Raw genomic sequence first — 19,341 nt, 5'->3', positions numbered from 1 at the left:
CACACACACACATGCACACGCACTCACTCACAGACACACACTCACACTCACACGCACACACACTCACACAGACACACACACACACTCACAGAGACACACACACACTCACACACACACACACTCACAGACACACACACTCACACAGACACACACACACTCACAGACACACACTCACACTCACACGCACACACACTCACACAGACACACACACACACTCACAGAGACACACACACACTCACACACACACACACTCACAGACACACACACACACACAGACACACACACACTCACAGACACACACTCACACTCACACGCACACACACTCACACAGACACACACACACACTCACAGAGACACACACACACTCACACACACACACACTCACAGACACACACACTCACACAGACACACACACACTCACAGACACACACTCACACTCACACGCACACACACTCACACAGACACACACACACACTCACAGACACACACACACACACATGCACACGCACACACTCACAGACACACACACTCACACAGACACACATACACACTCACAGACACACACTCACACGCACACACACACGTACACACACATGCTCACGCTCACACACGCACGCAGCACACACACTCACACACACACACACACACTCACACACGCCTTTTAACCCGATTGGTCCAGACTCCAGGAGGCGGGTCCTCTCCAGCGAATCAGCTCGCGGAGACGTAAGCGTGCGCGGGTGGCGCGCCAGGACACCACGGAGAGCGAGGACGACGGCGGGCGGAGCCACCGGTCGCCCCGCTGGAACCTCCGGCTCAGTCCGGAGCGAGCGCACAGCCGGACCATCCCCGAGGTACGGATCCGGGTCCTCTGCAGGACCGAGGACCAGAACCCAGCAAACGGGTTTAGGTTTAGCTCTGAACTGTGTGTTGCATGATATAAAATACGTCAGTAAATACCCCTCTCGTTAATATTATGGTATGCCTCGATCCAAAATCCAATGAGAAGATCAGTTCATTCCAGTGTGACCATGTCGGCCTCTTTCCTCCCGTGTCCAGGAGAGCGTGTCGCAGGTCAGGCCGCTGGTCGTCGGCCGGCCGGACGCGGCGAGGCCTCCGGAGCGCCCGCCGCCGCCGCCGCCGCCGTCCTCCCTCTCGCTCCCTCTCCTCCTCCTCCTCCTCTTGCTTCCTCTCTCCCTCGTCATCATCATCATCGTGACCCTCCTTCGACCGTGACCCCGACACAAGGTGTTTTTTTTCTTCCTATTTCCAGAAGGCTCCGCCCACTCCCACAGGGCACAGAAAGACACGGCGCCGTACGGAGGTTACTCACTCTTTACAGATCCAGGATCTGTTGGCGACGGCGTAAAGAACGCGCTCGGCCTTCTGCCATCGCTTTCTCACCCCCTCGTCTGTAAAAATAGACCTCGACGCGTCTCACTTATTCTAATGAGCCGCGGGGGAGTGATACACGAGGGGGGGGGGGGTTCAGGGCTTCGGGGGGCACATTTGAAACGTAAAAAACAGGCTCAGTGGGAAACTCTTTTTAAAAGACGCTGCTGCTGAACTGCAATTCTTCTGTTCCCACCGCGGCTTCCTAAACTGATGTTTCTATACTAGGGACGTATATTTTTAAAATTGAGCCAACGACCCCCCCAAATGTGATGGTTTCATACGTAGATTACATGTACACTTCTACTTGTTTTCTACATTTACAAAAAGATGAATCCTCATCTTCCTCCTCCTTCTTGAGCTTTTGTGACACTTGATTACGTCAAAGCAATTTAAACACTTTAATGCTATTGTGTTGAATAATAATATTCATGTTCTATATTTACTCATTATTATTTAAGAGGAGGAGTGAGCTCGACAATCGGTCATTGCTACTCATTCCAAGCTGAATTAATTGGAATAATTGGTTTATTTTGAGGAGTTAAGACCAGCTTGTGTTAACAGGATTGTCTTCCTTCCATCTTCCAGCCCACGTTCTTAAATGAATCTCCGTGTGTGTGTTCAATAAAACTAGATTGTATTTTGACATGAAAAACGCTCATTTCTTTTGTAAATTCGAGTGGCTTTCATTTAAATAATAATGTGTTCGTACAGTGAAAAAGAAAGAAAAATAAATAGCGGTGAAAGCTTAGATGAGTGAAGACAATGCTGAGGATCTGCATTGAAGGGGGCCCAGGTGGGTGAGGGGGAGGGGGGTTGGGGGGGGGTCCCGTAACAAGGTTAACGCTCTTCACTCTGTGCGCGTCGTCATGGTAACAATCAGGACTTGGGAGGAAAACTGAAATTTTTTACAAGTAGGTCGTGAGCGGCTGCCCAGAGTGAAAGCGTTCACAAGTGGGCAGATAATAATGTGAAGACCTGCACACCTGCCGTGGCACTTCAGGGACGCCTCGAAATGTCAAACGTTGTCAGCTCGAGTCCTCAATTTATTTAAATGCATTCAACTTCTCTTTTTTTTTGCGTAGGGTTGAATAATAACCTGACTCACTCGACTGCTTGTTTAAACCTCCACGCGTGTGTGTGTGTGTGTGTGTGTGTGTGTGTGTGTGTGTGTGTGTGTGAACGACTGTGAAAAGACCAGAGTCATTGCGTTCTCAGGTAGGAGTGTGTTAGCCCACCAGTTTCATTTCTCTCAACCCGCCCACTTCACAGCGCTTCCGCTTCAAAAGCGCCTCAATAATAATAAAAAAAATTGAAAAACTCACCCTGCGTCGATTGAAATGGACGAGCTGTGATTTCGGAGCGTTTAGAGGTTAAAGACAAGATCTTTACATTTGGGAACGTGGGTCGCCGGGCTGCAGACCTCCGGAATATGAACACAACGGCAACGTTAGCGTCATTCGTGAAAAAAAACGGCTATAAAGTTGGTGGCTCCTATCCAGGGAGATTGGCTCCCTCCTGATTGGTTGAGGCCAAACCAAAAAGTACCAGCCGACACGAACCAACGTTAGCTTGCTCGTATGACCTGTTGGAGAGCGAAAGAGGTATGAAATGACAAAATTAAACAATTAAAATATCTTTTGTCTTTCCACAAAAGTTTATTTTTGCATTCAAATTTATTTTCTCAATTAACACGTATTCTTATTTTTTGATTTGGGACTTTTTCCCTTCAATCCAAATCTATTCGTTCACGCAGGGAAGACAAGAAACCCGCTGAAGGTCGTGTGTCCGTTCAAGTTGTCGAACACCCTGCCGCCGTCCCACAGCTCCATGTGCACCGCGTCGCCGGCGACCAGTTGCAGAGCGACGGCGTTGCCGGCGCCGTCCGAGCCGTCGGCCGCGAGGCCGTCGTAGGTCGAGACTTGGCGCGCGCCGTTTTTCATCAAGATGGCCCCCGTGACGTGGGTGTTGTAGCCGTAGGTGCTGAAGCTGAAGAAGTAGAGGCCGCACACGGGCGCTGTGAAGACGCCTGACGAGAGACGAGTCAAGTTGGTCATTAATATGACATTTAAAGGGAAACACTGGCTCAGCAGATTCTTCTCTTTGTTGGCTCTTGTTTGAAATACCAGAAGCTGATGAGCCTCAGGACATTCAAGGTCTACAGGTAGACTTCCCAGAAAGAAAACAGCAATCGTATGGAAACACATTGCTTCAAAATAATACTGTGAGGCTGACTAGGCAGTTTGGGAAAAGGTATAATACACACGACGTAAGAGTGCACAGTACCTGTACTTTGGTCATAACCATCGCCGGTGTTTGAGAAGACCCGTTTGTAGATCAGGGTCTTGTCCGTGCACGGTCCTTTGTAGATCTCCCCGAAGTCTGCCAAAGAGGCCGAGAACGCGACCCGAGGGGCGCCTGTGCACCGTGACACGGAGGGGTTAATACCAAAAGGTACAATTTAAAGAATGGTACTTAAAATACAAAAAATCTGATCGCCTCACCGTTAGCGTTACTCTGTTTCAGCGTATCGATCTCCTCCTCTGTGGCACTTAGTCTCGTTTTCAGGCCTGGATAATTATTTCAGTTATTGAGAATATATATTTGGAAATAGTGGAAATAGTTCATCTTCACGAGTACTACCTTCATTCTCTTCCCTCAGTCTGTCCACTTCAGCTTTCTGTCCCGTCAGCTGGTCGACGGTGGCGTTGAGCCTCGCCTCCAGAGCTCTGACGTCTTTAAGCTTGTCCCCAAAGGCATTTAATAATTCCGCTTTCTCTCTCAGCCACTCGCCAACGTCCATGTCGCCTCTCTGTCCAAACCCCGGCTCCACAAACAAGAGTCCCAGGAGGGTCAGCAGACGCAACGCCCTGAACTCCATTTCCAATTATCCGTAAATTTCCAGTCTCTCTGATGTTTTCCTCGCAGTTTTTGTGGAACGGTTGTATTTTTTTTTCCTTATATACCCGCTCTCCTCTGTGAGAGGGGTCATCGGATGACAGTGTCGAGGCCCTCGGGGGCCCCCAGTTCTAGTCGTGTCCCAACAAGCCGACCGGGAGGATTTTGTGAGCCAGGTTTGCCAGTAAAATATCAAAGAGGGAATGTGACAGACATCCTACAACCTATATGATACATGACGATAATTATAGCTATCCGTTAATGTTATCTGATTGATCTAATTACAGCTTATTTAGAATGTTCCACTGTGACATTTTGTATGAGGGATGAAGGACTTTGATATGACACAATTACACATTAATGAATTTTGCTCTGTTTTGGATCATCTCTTTCAGGCATTATGCCTCTAGTTGTGCTTTTAGTGCATGTGTCGTAGATCCCACCCTCCAGGTGTGTATAGAATCTGCTTTACCTTGAAAAAGAATCATGAGTATATATATATGGTGTTGATCTCCTTATCTCCGCCAATGGCGTAAAGATGTTCTCCGTGCACCACGACTGAGAAGTTGCTTCTAAACTCCTGCATGTCAGCTAGCCTCTTCCAGCTAGCTGCCCTGCACGGGGTCATAACTAGCATGTGTGCGATGAAGGAAAAGGGGAAAGATAGAAAAGTTCAGACCCCAGCTGAGCATCTGTGGGACGAGGTTATTCAAAAGGGAGAAGAGGATATTCGTGCACCAGTTGTCTCTTTTGACCTTTTGGCAGATTTCATCACGTTGCCCTCGCAGTAGTATAGTAACATCCTCCAAAACACATGCAACTTTCCCACCATTGCTGCAACTCCATGCCTGAACTTTGGCTCACCCGGCCTCCTCCACTCCACCTCCTTCACCAACCCTGGTACCACTGCGTAAGGAGTTTGCAAACCACAGTTCCCTGCTTGGTATGGCGCTGTCCCCCATCTGGGTTCAGCTGGTCTACCCCGACCACAACCGGGGGGGGGGCCTTTGGGACGTTCCGGACCCGGCACTGATCCTGGGTTTCTTCTGCGAGGCTGAAACCAAATTCCTTGAGCGCTGCACCAAAAGAGTTCCACCTCTCCATGCGTAGGTTAATGGCCCCTGACCTCCCTGAACTCTTGAAAAGGTCATGATTGCCCAACCTCTCATCAGGATCAGACTATTTCTGTCCCTCCTAACTCTCTTGTAGACTCAATGGTCCTCACTGCATGAACAGCAGCTATTCATAGCTACTGGTGCAGAGAGATTCAGTTTCAACTGAAGCTCGGCTCCCACTTCTTTGTAACGTTCATGGAGATTTAAACTTTAAAGTATATAGGAGTCAATAAAGATACGCTAATAAAGGTCACGACTTCTCCGGCTCCAACAGCGCCACCTTGCGGCTGAAGGTTGGAGACCACGTCGATGTTCGTCTCTGGGTAAACGGTAGAATCGGTACTAATGAAAATATCTACTCCACATTCAGTGGATTTTTTGCTTTTCCCTGTGTGAAGTATATTTCAACTATTTACAGATTTTCAAACTTTTATTAATGATCAAAAGATTTTGACATTTAAAATGTGACTTTCTGTTCTGTTTGTCAATCCCAAAATGGGAAATCAAATACATGTTTCTTCGTTCTCACTTAACTGATTTATGTTAGAGAAACCATTTAAAGCAAAAAACTATTTCAATATCGATATACATGTTAAATGTTCTGTACTTTCTTTTTCTTTTTCTATCACCATTTTCTGATACCTGTTGATCATAGTGCACCACGTGAATCATCATTTCATTATACTTCTTTTATTTACATTGTTAAGAAAAGATCTCTAACATTGTCAATAAATGGCGTGGTTACATAAACAGACTTCTTGTACCCGTCGGAAATATATTTTTATTGTGCAGGAAAATTCTTCACTTTTCACTCACTTGAAGTAGACATATTGACTCCATACTACTGTAAATCTAGTATTAAAATAGCACTAATAAATGACCATGGTGCATATGGTTCAATGTTGAGAATAAAGGGTTTTACACTCATTCTTCTTTTTCATACATTGTTAAAATGTAGATGGCTAAAGACTTGTGTCAGATCAATACACAAGTCTATAGTATATATGGTATTAATCAAACAGATACAATTAATGACGCTTAAAAACAAACCGTTGCCAAATAAAGGGTTATTACACACGGCCTAGTAGGAGTCACATTACCCATTACACGGTTTTAAAAGGTGTGTTTCTGTGGTGGAGGTGAGTCCTTCAGGTGCACTCACTTGAAGGTGACGAGGTACTCGGGGTAGGCCTGGTCGTCGTGGAAGATCACAAACATGTCGGGCTGCTGCTGCTTGTTCACCACGCTGTCGAAGCGGTCGGTCGGGTCGGCGCCGCGAGGGGGTGGGGCGTTCATGGAGGCCTGGCCCACCGTGTAGCGGCCGGTCAGGACCAGAGCCACGTACATCCTCTTGGAGCCCGACGCGTCCGGCGCGCCGTAACTCGCCGAGTACGCTGCGTTGACGGCGAAGTAAACTCCTTTTCCGTACATGGCGGCTGCGAGAGAAACGAGAGAAGACGCTTTACGGGACGCTCCGGCTTTTTATGCATTCTGCATTTATTTGATTTTGGGGCTATTTTGTTTCCGTAACATTCCTTCTTCCAGATTATTGGAAAGAAGGAAAAAACAACAACATCCAAAATACACATTTAGGCGTTTTGTTTTCTCACTACTTTGTCCATCTGCGTCTATCGTTCTCCTAAATTCACCAAACGTCAGCATTAGGTCAATATATATATATATATATATATATATATATATATATATATATATATATATATATATATATATATATATATATTCACATACACACACACACATATACAGTATATATGTTCTTCCTAAAAACATGGATACGTGATTTTTTTGTCTGGTTGTTATTTTCTAATTTACGGAGCGATACAATGATATCCCAAAAAGTCGTGGTAAGAATCTGAGTCATGCTTTTGAGATTTATGCAGATTAGCTCATAGTTGATGACACGATGCCTCATTAGCATATTAAACAATAACATTTCAGAAAACTTGTGATACAAGAAAGTAAATCACCTACACAACGTGCACACTATATATTCGCTACACAACGTGCACACTATATATTCGCTACACAACGTGCACACTATATTCGCTACACAACGTGCACACTATATATTCGCTACACAACGTGCACACTATATATTCGCTACACAACGTGCACACTATATTCGCAACACAACGGGCACACTATATATTCGCTACACAACGGGCACACTATATATTCGCTACACAACGTGCACACTATATATTCGCTACACAACGTGCACACTATATTCGCTACACAACGTGCACACTATATTCGCTACACAACGTGCACACTATATTCGCTACACAACGTGCACACTATATATTCGCTACACAACGGGCACACTATATATTCGCTACACAACGTGCACACTATATATTCGCTACACAACGTGCACACTATATTCGCTACACAACGTGCACACTATATTCGCTACACAACGTGCACACTATATTCGCTACACAACGTGCACACTATATTCGCTACACAACGTGCACACTATATTCGCTACACAACGGGCACACTATATATTCGCTACACAACGTGCACATTATATATTCGCTACACAGCGGGCACACACTATATTCGCAACACAACGGGCACACACTATATTCGCTACACAACGTGCACACTATATATTCGCTACACAACGGGCACACACTATATTGGCTACACAACGTGCACACTATATATTCGCTACACAATGTGCACACTATATATTCGCTACACAACGTGCACACTATATATATTCGCTACACAATGTGCACACTATATTCGCAACACAACGTGCACACACTATATTGGCTACACAACGTGCACACTATATATTCGCTACACAATGTGCACACTATATATTCGCTACACAACGTGCACACTATATATATTCGCTACACAATGTGCACACTATATTCGCAACACAACGTGCACACTATATATTCGCAACACAACGGGCACACACTATATTCGCTACACAACGTGCACACTATATATTCGCTACACAACGGGCACACACTATATTGGCTACACAACGTGCACACTATATATTCGCTACACAACGTGCACACTATATATTCGCTACACAACGTGCACACTATATTCGCTACACAACGTGCACACTATATATTCGCTACACAACGTGCACACTATATATTCGCTACACAACGTGCACACTATATAGTCGCTACACAACGTGCACACTATATTCGCAACACAACGTGCACACTATATATTCGCTACACAACATGCACACTATATTCGCAACACAACGTGCACACTATATATTCGCTACACAACGTGCACACTATATATTCGCTACACAACGTGCACACTATATTCGCAACACAACGTGCACACTATATATTCGCTACACAACGTGCACACTATATTCGCAACACAACGTGCACACTATATATTCGCTACACAACGTGCACACTATATTCGCTACACAACGTGCACACTATATATTCGTTACACAACGTGCACACTATATATTCGCTACACAACGTGCACACTATATTCGCTACACAACGTGCACACTATATATTCGCTACACAACGTGCACACTATATTCGCTACACAACGTGCACACTATATATTCGTTACACAATGTGCACACTATATATTCGCTACACAACGTGCACACTATATATTCGCTACACAACGTGCACACTATATATTCGCAACACAACGTGCACACTATATATTCGCTACACAACGTGCACACTATATTCGCTACACAACGTGCACACTATATTCGCTACACAACGTGCACACTATTTTCGCAACACAACGTGCACACTATATATTCGCTACACAACATGCACACTATATACAGGGCAAGGATCGACGGCATCCTCTGCAGGCAGAAGCCGGTGAGCTCAGTTTGCCAGGTGACCGCCGCTCACCGTGCTGTCCTGCGAAGCTCCTGTTGAACCGGTCCATCCCGATGCTGTTGCAGGACTCTGCCGACGTGCCGTGGTAGAGAGACTTCTCCCCGAGGTCCGTCGGGCCGTTTTTGGCCAATATCCGCTGCCTGCACAGAGTATAGGCCTTCCACTGGAACGGGTGCTGCATCCGCTCGATCTGAGACCAGAAAACAAGCAAGTCACTTATTCTGTATGTTTTTAATGTGATGAATGCGCGTGCGTGTGCGTGGTTGTTGTGTCATCACTTTTTGGATGTTAAATTTAGCCGTTTTGAGGAAGCCCCTGGCTACGGTCTGGTACTCTGGCGAGTTGGGATGCAGCTCCACCGTTTTAAACACCTGTCCGTCCATCGGTTCCCATTGTGTCGGCAACTCTAAGCCTGGAGTAGAAGTCACGTGAATTACTGTTGTGGTTTGAGCAAGTTGAGTTGCGTAATCTAAAAGTAAAACTACAACGTGCGACGTACCCGTTTCAGACTCGTTCCTCTTGGCTTTGTACGTGTTGCCCGTCAGGCAGTCGGTGGCTTCTTGTTTCCTCAGGTTCACTTTCAGCTTCCTGCCGCCCGTTGGTGGCAACTCTACAAACACTTGTTTCTTCAGGTGAGCCTCCTCCAGCTGGTAGTTGTCATGCAGGTTGAGCTCGCGCCAGGCTTTGTTTACATCCTGAATGGACCACTGGACACAAAGAGCCAACCCGGCTTCTTCTTTATCTTGGAGGTCTTGGCAAAGCCCCTTTTGGATTGCTCTGTTTATGAGCTCGATGACGCCCAACACGTCCTCTTTCAGGCCCGTCAGCACGCAGACCTCGCGCCTCGACCCGGACCGGTTTCTGGCTGCGTTTCCGGCTCGGTTGCCGTTCGCACCCTCGTCTCTCCTGTACTCCAGGCCTATACCCAAGGCTCTGACTTTGGCCTGCACGGCCTCCAGCTCCATCCCATCAAGCCTGGACAAATCCTGGACATCCACCTCTCTCTCTACCAGCAGTTTCTGCAGGATCCCCTCCAAATCTCTCCTGATGGTCCTGCTGGTGTCGGCACTACAACTGATCACACTTACTACAGCTGGTGGTGGCTTTGAGGAGGTGAAGCTTCTGCCTTGAGGCGTTGAAGTGGTTGAGGTTCTTAAAAGCTTGTCGTGAATCTTTTTGAGGATTTGTTCAGCTTTTTCTAAAATAAAATGTAAAAAAATAAGCAAAAAGACAAAAAGAGACACCTCATGTCACAGATAAGATATAAACAATTGAAATATAAACTTTAAGGAGAATATTATTTCTACCATGGATGAATGACTAAATGGGCTACAGGGCAAAAACACAGAGGTCAAAAGTGTCAGGGCCCCCTCTGACCTTCAAAAGACCACAAGGACAATGAAAAGGGGCCAAACATTACCACTGGAAAGAGACAAGCTCCCTCCAAAGAGACTCAAAATGGCTACAAATACACGAAATTAGGTACAAAGTACAACATTTTGAAGCCTTGTAGATGAAAACAAACCTTTGAGACTGAGGTGGCAAGCAGCTGTTAGTCCAAAACGTTTCTCCAGCTGCGCTCTGCAACAACAGAGCACAGGACAGGAAGTTCACAACAAGCTAGTCTGACAATGCAACCCAGGGTCAAAAGGGTAACCTTCTTCATATCGGACCTGAAAGCCTGGAAGACCGGTTGCTGGAGGATGACAATGCGGATGAGTCGGAGGGAATTTGGTTTCAAGTCATTAATAGCTGCGGTCATGCCATCCAGCATGGATTTACAAGCTTTGTCAGAGTCCATACCCGCCACACCTGATGAGATATAGAGAGAATGAGCAGATTCCACCAAAGATGCCGTTCACATTGTTGCTATGACTTTTGTGTTTTCTGATTCTCATTTTAGATCCTGTACTATAAATTAAAGAACAGTATGTTCATGCTACTAAAGACCAACAGAAATGCATCAATAGATCTGTGGATCTATTACGAATGTACCAGACTATGGTTTACTTCGTGTTTCATTATATCTATTTATATATGAGATATTTAATCCATCTTAGACGTAAACTTGAAATTCTAACTACCTTTGGGTGGTTAAGACCCATCTGTTGTAGCCCTTAATGCACACAAACACACAAACATACACAAACACACACTGTACAAACCAGTATTGATGGCTGGGAAGGCCACTGAGCTGTAGCCTTTGCTCTCGCACTGCTTCAGTATCTTTTTGCAGTTCTTCCGAATCGTCTGAGGGTCGCACCTGAAGCTGGCGTGAATGATTTCCCTACAGCCAAGAGACCCGGGTCCTGTGGTGCACATGTAGTCTGCTGGAATGCCCACTGAAGCACGTGTGACCATGAAAAAAAAGCAAGACATTGGATTTGTGTATAATGCTGTGTTCACACCAAACGCGGCGCAAATTTTTCGCGCGACCAGATCCCATGAAAGTCAACCCACAGACGCGTTTAGACGCGAATTTGCGTCGGGCGGCGCGATAGACGCTGATCGGGCGGCGCGAATTTTTCGCGCGAGTTTAAATATTTCAACTTTGGCGTCGGGCGATAAAATTCGCCCGAGGCGAAAGCCAATCAGCGTTGAGATGCTCCGCCCGTCACTGTCCTGCCGTTGTTGAATCAGAAAAAAATGGAGGACATCGTAGCGGTTTGCGGACCCCCAGAGCTCTTTAATACAGCTACAGGTTAGCCTGAAGTAGCGCTGGAAGCGGCAAAATGTAAATTGTAAAATAATTTGCGTATTCATCCTTTGCTGTTGGGTGCCATTAAACCGTTAAGACGGTGCACGACCCAACACCTCTAAAAAGTACCTTGCGGCTTACCTTGCGCCAACTGTGCTTGGACACTGGACCCAGCCGCAGTCACAATGGCTTTGGACACACCTGAGGAGTTTGTGGACACACAGTTAAACTCTGAGAAATAACACCAGTGCCGTGGTCCTCCGCACATATATATATATATATATATATATATATATATATATATATATATATATATCAAAAAATAAATATATATATATTTTTATTTTTTTAATTTTTATTAAATCAAATCGTACCAGATTGTTTTTGGGAAAAGTCAGTCGTGTTGATAAGGACATCAGTGCGCTCATGAATGATGTCACCGTGGACCAGCTGGAGCTTGACCCCGCCCAGCGTGGCTGTGACCTCATCATCAGTTCCGGAGACGTGGCGGTAAAAAGAGGCTAAAGTCACAAAAATAAAAGAAATGTAAAGTATGGTTTTGGTACACAATCTCTGTGTAAAGGTTGCTCCAAGTGAAGTTAAGGGGAGTCTCAAATACATACAAATCCACAAACAAATAGAAGAATCCACATAGAAATGCAGAAATATATTTGTGATTTTTCTTTTACATTTATATAAATATAAATTTATTTATGTGTGCATTGGAATGTATCTGTGAATTGTTCTGTGAGCATTTGTGAATCTTTGTGTTTGCATTTGTGAGTCTCTCTGTGTGTGTGCATTTGCATTTATTGAGACTGATCCGACCCCATAGAGAGCTGCTCCCTTGTGGCCTGAAAGAAAATGTGTTAAATATTTGTATGTGTATTCTGAAGTATCACATTATAAAAGCTGTATGGAGAAAGACTGTATCAAAAGTCTTGCTCAACCTGACATTGAAAAGTCAAAATGTGCGCACTAACCTTTGTCTGGGGTTGCGTCGTTAGTGAATCCTCTGAGATGCAGAGTTTCTTGGGCAGACTGGAAGGCCTGTCGTGATGGATTGAAGGGTTTGATTCCAGTTCCACATACAAAACTGTCATTTCTGTTACAAGGCACTGCTACGGCATTATCTGTACCTTGCTGGAATCTTTGTCATTGGGGTGGACGACAATGCGGACCAGGAAAGATGCTCTGGCGACCTGGTCGTGTTCAAATTGACGGAGCTCCTCCAGGAAAACCCTGGACACCACGCTGTGAGAAAAACGCAGGGCAACACCGGTCCCGAGCACAGGGAAGGCGACTGAGCTGAAGCCTCTGTTACTGCAGGAATCCAGAATGTTTCTGATGCCCCTTCTCAGAGCCTGGAAGATGTAATGATTATAAGGTTACTAAACACCTTAGTTTTTAAGAGAGTAGGAACAACAAAGCACAGAGACAGCTAACACAAACCTGGTTGCACAACCACAAGGACATATTAAAACACACAAATTCACCTTGATGGCAACTCCTTTTGGGTTATTATCCCAGGGAACAAGGTGGAGGAAGAACACTCCTTTAGCTTGAAGGGCAGGCAAGCCCGTCACCAGGACTACGTCACTAGGCACAGTTGCTCCTCCTGCTTGCGTATGAAACATTGCAGTCAGCTGAGGTCCAACCACATCTGACAAAACGTTTCCAACACGGGTCGAGATGGGATTGTGGCCAACCATGGGGGTTACCAGGCAATCCACCTGGGGGAAGAAAACGATCTTATTTCATGCAAGTTAAGACTGAATTCAGAAAAGTAATAGAGCATGGTACCCAGCAACTACAGATGAGCCTTGTGAAACATCCTGAATCAAGTAGCAACATTTAAAACCATGTAGCCCAGTTTCTCACCTGCTGGGTCTCTATGGTTCCCTGAATGATCTCCACATGGACACCATCTTTAGGAGCTCCGCCAGTGGCTCCTCTTTGGATCCCCGGATCTCTTGGTGCGTCGTTTCCGCTGCTTCTCCCTTGGAGAAGCCGGTCACATGCTTCCTGCATGGCCCTCACCACCTCTCCTCTGTTATCAATCAGGATGACTCTGCTCAGACTTCGCCCTCCCTGACTGCCAAACTTCTTTACAGCGGTTACAATCGCGTCAGAGCACACGGCGACAGGAACACCATACACACCTGAGCTGATACAGGGCAAGGCTATCGACTGGAACTCCATCATCTCTGCTAAATTCAGAGCAGACTGTACAGCTTTTTCCAGTAAGATCTTCTCTCTGCCACCTGCTTGTCCTCCTACAGGCCCAACAGCATGCAGCAGTTTCTTGCAGTTTAAGTTCCCCCCTGTGGTCACTACCACATCACCTGTAGCAACCTTTCCAGTCTGCTTAACTAGCGCTCTGCTCTCCTTCTGCACCTGAGGGCCGCCTGCTTTACTCAGTGCAGCAGCGACCCCACCACAGTGGTCCAGATCTTCATTGGCAGCGTTCACCAGGGCATCAGCTTCCTGTTTGGTGATGTCACCCTGACACACCAGCACCTGGAACCCATCACGAAGGCTGTAGCTAGCAACCGTTGCGTTTACTTCTCCTGCACCAGATGCCAAAATCTGTCTTGTCGCGTCAGTGTGTTCCTGAAACTGTAAAAGACACTTCTGAGAATGAGCGACACTTAAAATGTTGTCTCTTCCAGTGGGACTTTCAAAATACCTTACTGCCCCCGGTAGGTCAATGGTGACTCTATCCTGAACAAGGGAAACCAGAAATGTTGCAAGCTTGTTCCTGACCTCGGTCACTTTTCCAGATGGACCTTCCAGGCCTACCGAGGGCCCAGAGGAAGATGCTATGGGGTGGAAGGTAACCCCTGAATAGTCAAAACCATGCAGCTGCAGAAATTCTGGTAAGACTTGTACTAACTCTGGGTAAGGAAGAATGACCATGCCTTCTATGCTCGACTTGTCCAAAATAAACTGGATGACAAATTCATTCAGCTCTTCCACCTCTTTGGCGTGGCCCAGTAGGCATACCGTTCTCTCTGTGCCAAACACAACCTGAGCCCTGTATTGGCCTTGGTTCATCTCACTCGTCTTGGACTTTAGCTTTTCCCTGAGATCAGATGGCACAGAGGAGCAGTTAGGAACATAAATCTTGACTTCCTTGATCTCACCTTGCAGTGCCTTTACAGTTGCATCAAGATCATCAGTGGAAAGAGATACGAAACGTACCTCTGTGTCTCGCAACTCTATTTCCACCTTGCCCCCAACCCCTAAAAAGTCCCCTAGAACCCCTGGACCACAGTAGGCCTTTCTCAAGAAGGCCAAAGAATGTAGGCTCATGTCAGAAACGGTCCTTTCTAACACAGCATTCTCCTGCTCAGAGATAAAATCTTCAGCCTTGAGAATCTCCTCCGCAGAACCTTCCAAGACTAACTGACCTGCAGCTCCCTGCACAACCTTCACTCCTGGAAAATCTTGTCGCAAACTGCGCTCCATGTCTTCCCAGAGGAGGCGGAGCTTGGCCTCGCCGAGTCGATAAATACTTGTTTGCTTCACGCTGTAACCCGACCGTCGTTTAGCATACGAGTTCTCTACGGCCATCAACACGGCGTTCACTTGAGAGCGCTTCCCGACCACAACGGCCACCCCTAACTCGCTGTACACCTTCACCTCATCTGTGGTCTGACGAGAGCCGCGGGACTGAACTAAAGCTTTAACTTTGTGAGGGTCCGCCTCATAGTGGCACATGTAGCCGTCAAAGAGTTTGTCTACCTCGGCTTTCCAATTTCTAACTGCAGCCCCAGCTTGAGCTAAGCGGCTAACTAAAGCCCTCCCCTCCTCTGGGAACAGCTGGGCAGAGCAGGCCACAGAGGTGAGTGCTTCCTCCAGGTCCTTCACAGCCGTTGGGCACTCCTTTAGATAACGTAGGAGGGGAGACTCGAGTTGTAGTTCATGTTCTTCACCACTTGTCAGCATGCTGGACGGCTGTGTCTGCTGCTGGAAAGACATACATCATGTCAAGTTTTTTTTCAGTATACGAGTTTGGAAGATTTATTGATGTTCCACAAAAGTGTCAAAGATGCAAAAAGAAATTTAAAAAACATTGAGAAACTTAATTTTCAGGGCTGAGAGTTCTAATGCATTCAACGATAAATTGAACACGTACCCTGAAATATTTTTATTGAAAACATTTTTTTTTTCAATTATTCCAATCAAACTGTACAACTTTAGAATGGTAATACAATAGTTGGACATTATTATTATTATTGATATCTATAATTTAGAAGTCCTTCCACTCGGACCTGGGATGACGCTGAATCCAGTTTCGGGCTAACTGACTTGCTTGCAGTCGGGGATGTGATGGGAGAGCCGGTTGAAGGTCCCGGGCTGCTTCGCACAGTCAGCACCAGAGGACCCCCTGGAAGCTCCAGCACATGTGCAGGTCTCCCCAGGACTCTTTCCTGAGCTGAGAGAAAAGGATGCATTACTCATCAGGCCTCATTAGATTACTGAATGTTCCCATCGGGCCCAGGTCTAGGGACACAAAGGGGCTCCATAATCTCCATAGTGTATTGTTGTATTTAGAATAAAAACAACTACAAAGAGCTAAAAAAAAAACAATAAACTAATAGCAGAAATACCAAAACAACCACAAAGACCAGCAAAACACCTGAAAAGAGAAGCAAAGTTACCACAAAGGGACACAAAACGGCCATTTTATAACCAAAAATAAAGATACACACAACCACAAGGACTACAGAGAGGTGGTCACGTGTCTCTGCGCGTGCACGTCAACTCGTCAAGCTTGTTTTGTTGTCCTATTAAATGTCTCACAGCACCACAGACACACGGTGGTTTAAAGAGTGTGAAACTACACAGAAACCTATGTTAAAAAAACTCAAAGTTAAATTGACAGTGAAACAGTTTGGATGTGTCACTAAAAGCAGTCAAAGGATAAGTCTCAGATCAACATGTTCATACTTTCACTTTCACCAGCAGACGACAAAGGCTTTTAATAAATACATAAATCATCCACAAGGACCCAACTGAACATTACACACGGTGTTTTGTTGTTGTTGTTGTTGTTGTTGTTGTTTGTTGTTGTTGTTGTGTCTTACCATCTCGGTTATTAAAAGCGATCCTGTACACGTTGCCGTGCTCGTTTGTTACACAGCCGCAGTCTCCACCTCCAGACTTGCGACGCACGTTGAAGTACGTTTCTATTTTCTTCTTCTGCTCGGGGTCCAGACTGGGACTCTCGAAGAAGACCGCATACTGGAAGCGACCAGGGTCCATGGTGGGACCACTTGACTTGGACAACAGGAGCGGACTATCGGGGTCGGGGGCTCGTGTCCAATGCAGGCTCGGGAGCGCGCTCTGGTCCTTATAGTGCGCGTCTTCCACAAACGTATATAACTTACAATAAGTCCCCTATTTCCCTGTTCATGACCAGCTGACTGCACTCGAAGAGGAATGTGGCAGAGCCACTGAGCTGGAAAGTGAAAGTAAAAGTTGTTCTTAAAGGGACAGTGTAGGGGGATATCATATTAGTAAGTATAGGTTTTCTTTACCTGTAAATGAGAATGCAAATTATGCAGATTTGCCTTAATATTCTATTGCAAACGTTATACGTGTTTTCTCCTTGAGCAAGCTATAATATCCAGTTGTTAAAGGAACAGTGTTGAGCCCTAAATATTGTTAGTGTCTCAATATTATTTGCATACATATATATATATATATATATATATATATATATATATATATATATATATATATATATATATATATATAATGGACCCACCACCCGCAGGGAGAATTATCGGGGTCGGGTGCTATGTAGACTGGGCGGCGGGCCAGGCGGGAGACCTGGGCGGGCCGATCGCCGGCGGCATAGACTAGCTCTAGGGACGTGAAACCTCACCTCACTAGCAGGGAAAGAGCCGGAGCTGGTGCAGGAGGTGGAGCGGTACCAGCTAGATATAGTTGGGCTCACCTCCACGCACAGCATGGGCTCTGGAACCAAGCTCCTGGAGAAGGGTTGGACTTTGTCCTTTTCTGGAGTTGCCCAGGGTGAGAGGCGCCGGGCGGGAGTGGGGATACTCACGAGCCCCCGGCTGAGCGCCGCTGTGTTGGAGTTTTCCCCGGGGAACGAGAGGGTCGCCTCCCTGCGCCTACGGGTTGCGGGGAGTAAAGCTCTGACTGTTGTTTGTGCTTATGCACCGAACAGCATTTCGGAGTATCCGGCCTTCTTAGAGTCGGTGGGAGGGGTCCTGGAAAGGGCGCCGCCTGCCGACTCCATAGTGGGAGACTTCAACGCTCACGTGGGCAATGACAGAGAAACCTGGCGGGGCGTGATTGGGAGGAACGGCTTGCCCGATCTGAACCCGAATGGTGTTTTGTTGTTGGACTTCTGTGCTAGCCACAGTTTGTCCATAACGAACACCATGTTCGAACATAAGGTGGCTCATAAGTGTACCTGGTACCAGAACACCGTAGGCCGGAGATCAATGATCGACTTTGTAATCGTATCATCTGATCTGCGGCCGTATGTCTTGGACACTCGGGTGAAGAGAGGAGCAGAGCTGTCAACTGATCACCACCTGGTGGTGAGTTGGATCAGATGGCGGGGGACTCGGCTAGAGAGACCTGGCAAGCCCAAACGTGTAGTGAGGGTGAACTGGGAACGTCTGGCTGAGGATCCTGTCCGGGAGGTCTTCAACTCCCACCTCCGGAAGAACTTCTCACAAATCCCGAGGGAGGCTGGGGACATGGAATCCGAGTGGACCTTGTTCAAAGCCTCTATTGTGGACGCGGCTGCTCGGGGCTGTGGCCGGAAGGTCATCGGTGCCTGTCGTGGCGGCAACCCGAGAACCCGGTGGTGGACACCGGGGGTGAGGGAAGCCGTCAAACTGAAGAAGGAGGCCTTTCGGGCCTGGCTGGCCCAAGGGTCTCCTGAAGCAGCTGACGGGTACCGGCGGGCCAGAAGGGCTGCAGCTGCGATGGTCGCGGAGGCTAAAACTCGGGCATGGGAGGAGTTCGGGGAGGCCACGGAGAAGGACTTTCAGTTGGCTTCAAGGAAGTTCTGGCAAACCATCCGACGGCTCAGGAAGGGAAAGCAGGGTCTACCCCAGGCTGTTCTCAGCAGGGGGGGGGAACTGCTGACCCGGACTGGGGACATCGTTGGGCGGTGGAAAGAGCACTTTGAGGAACTCCTAAACCCGGCCAACATGTCCCCCGGAGAGGGGGCAGCGCCGGAAGACTTTGGAGTGGATTCACCCATATCCCTGGCAGAGGTCGCTAAGGTAGTCAAAAAGCTCCTTGGTGGCTGAAAGCGCTGGACATTGTTGGGCTGTCTTGGTTGACACGCCTTTTC

General features: G+C 46.8%; 3 protein-coding genes across 4 annotated transcripts in view; 1 reads left to right on the top strand and 2 right to left on the bottom strand.

Moving 5' to 3' along the window:
• si:ch211-63p21.1 overlaps positions 1-4,278 on the top strand; it is a 6,927-nt gene extending 2,649 nt beyond the window's left edge. The window contains exons 6-8 of one of the 2 annotated variants that reach the window (XM_034556946.1): positions 680-851; positions 1,057-1,245; positions 4,175-4,278. In XM_034556946.1, coding sequence (XP_034412837.1) covers positions 680-851; positions 1,057-1,233 — 349 coding nt within the window. In that variant the 3' untranslated portion in view covers positions 1,234-1,245; positions 4,175-4,278. Of the gene's footprint in view, positions 1-679; positions 852-1,056; positions 1,452-4,174 lie in introns of those variants that run through there. The other variant, XM_034556945.1, reaches the window with a different exon arrangement.
• On the bottom strand, positions 3,071-4,273 carry cbln11 (cerebellin 11). The gene is made up of 4 exons (XM_034556939.1): positions 4,033-4,273; positions 3,894-3,959; positions 3,676-3,807; positions 3,071-3,418 (listed from the first exon to the last, which is right to left on the bottom strand). The coding sequence occupies exons 1-4, from the start codon at positions 4,268-4,270 to the stop codon at positions 3,138-3,140; spliced, it is 717 nt and encodes a 238-aa protein (XP_034412830.1). The 5' UTR covers positions 4,271-4,273; the 3' UTR covers positions 3,071-3,137.
• Positions 4,279-6,163: 1,885 nt separating the features above from the next.
• Positions 6,164-17,455, bottom strand: LOC117747483 (protein mono-ADP-ribosyltransferase PARP14-like). Its single transcript, XM_034556742.1, has 15 exons — positions 17,087-17,455; positions 16,271-16,434; positions 13,875-15,962; positions 13,490-13,726; positions 13,133-13,357; positions 12,977-13,043; positions 12,368-12,514; positions 12,135-12,194; positions 11,461-11,637; positions 10,969-11,107; positions 10,821-10,876; positions 9,795-10,493; positions 9,574-9,707; positions 9,308-9,485; positions 6,164-6,838 (listed from the first exon to the last, which is right to left on the bottom strand). Exons 1-15 carry the CDS (start codon positions 17,262-17,264, stop codon positions 6,561-6,563), a joined length of 4,827 nt encoding a protein of 1,608 aa, XP_034412633.1. The 5' UTR covers positions 17,265-17,455; the 3' UTR covers positions 6,164-6,560.
• Between the last annotated feature and the right edge of the window lie 1,886 nt (positions 17,456-19,341).

The sequence above is a fragment of the Cyclopterus lumpus genome, chromosome 18 (genome assembly GCF_009769545.1).
Source record: "Cyclopterus lumpus isolate fCycLum1 chromosome 18, fCycLum1.pri, whole genome shotgun sequence".
Classification (NCBI taxonomy): domain Eukaryota; kingdom Metazoa; phylum Chordata; class Actinopteri; order Perciformes; family Cyclopteridae; genus Cyclopterus; species Cyclopterus lumpus.
This window is presented reverse-complemented; position numbering and strand designations above follow the sequence as displayed.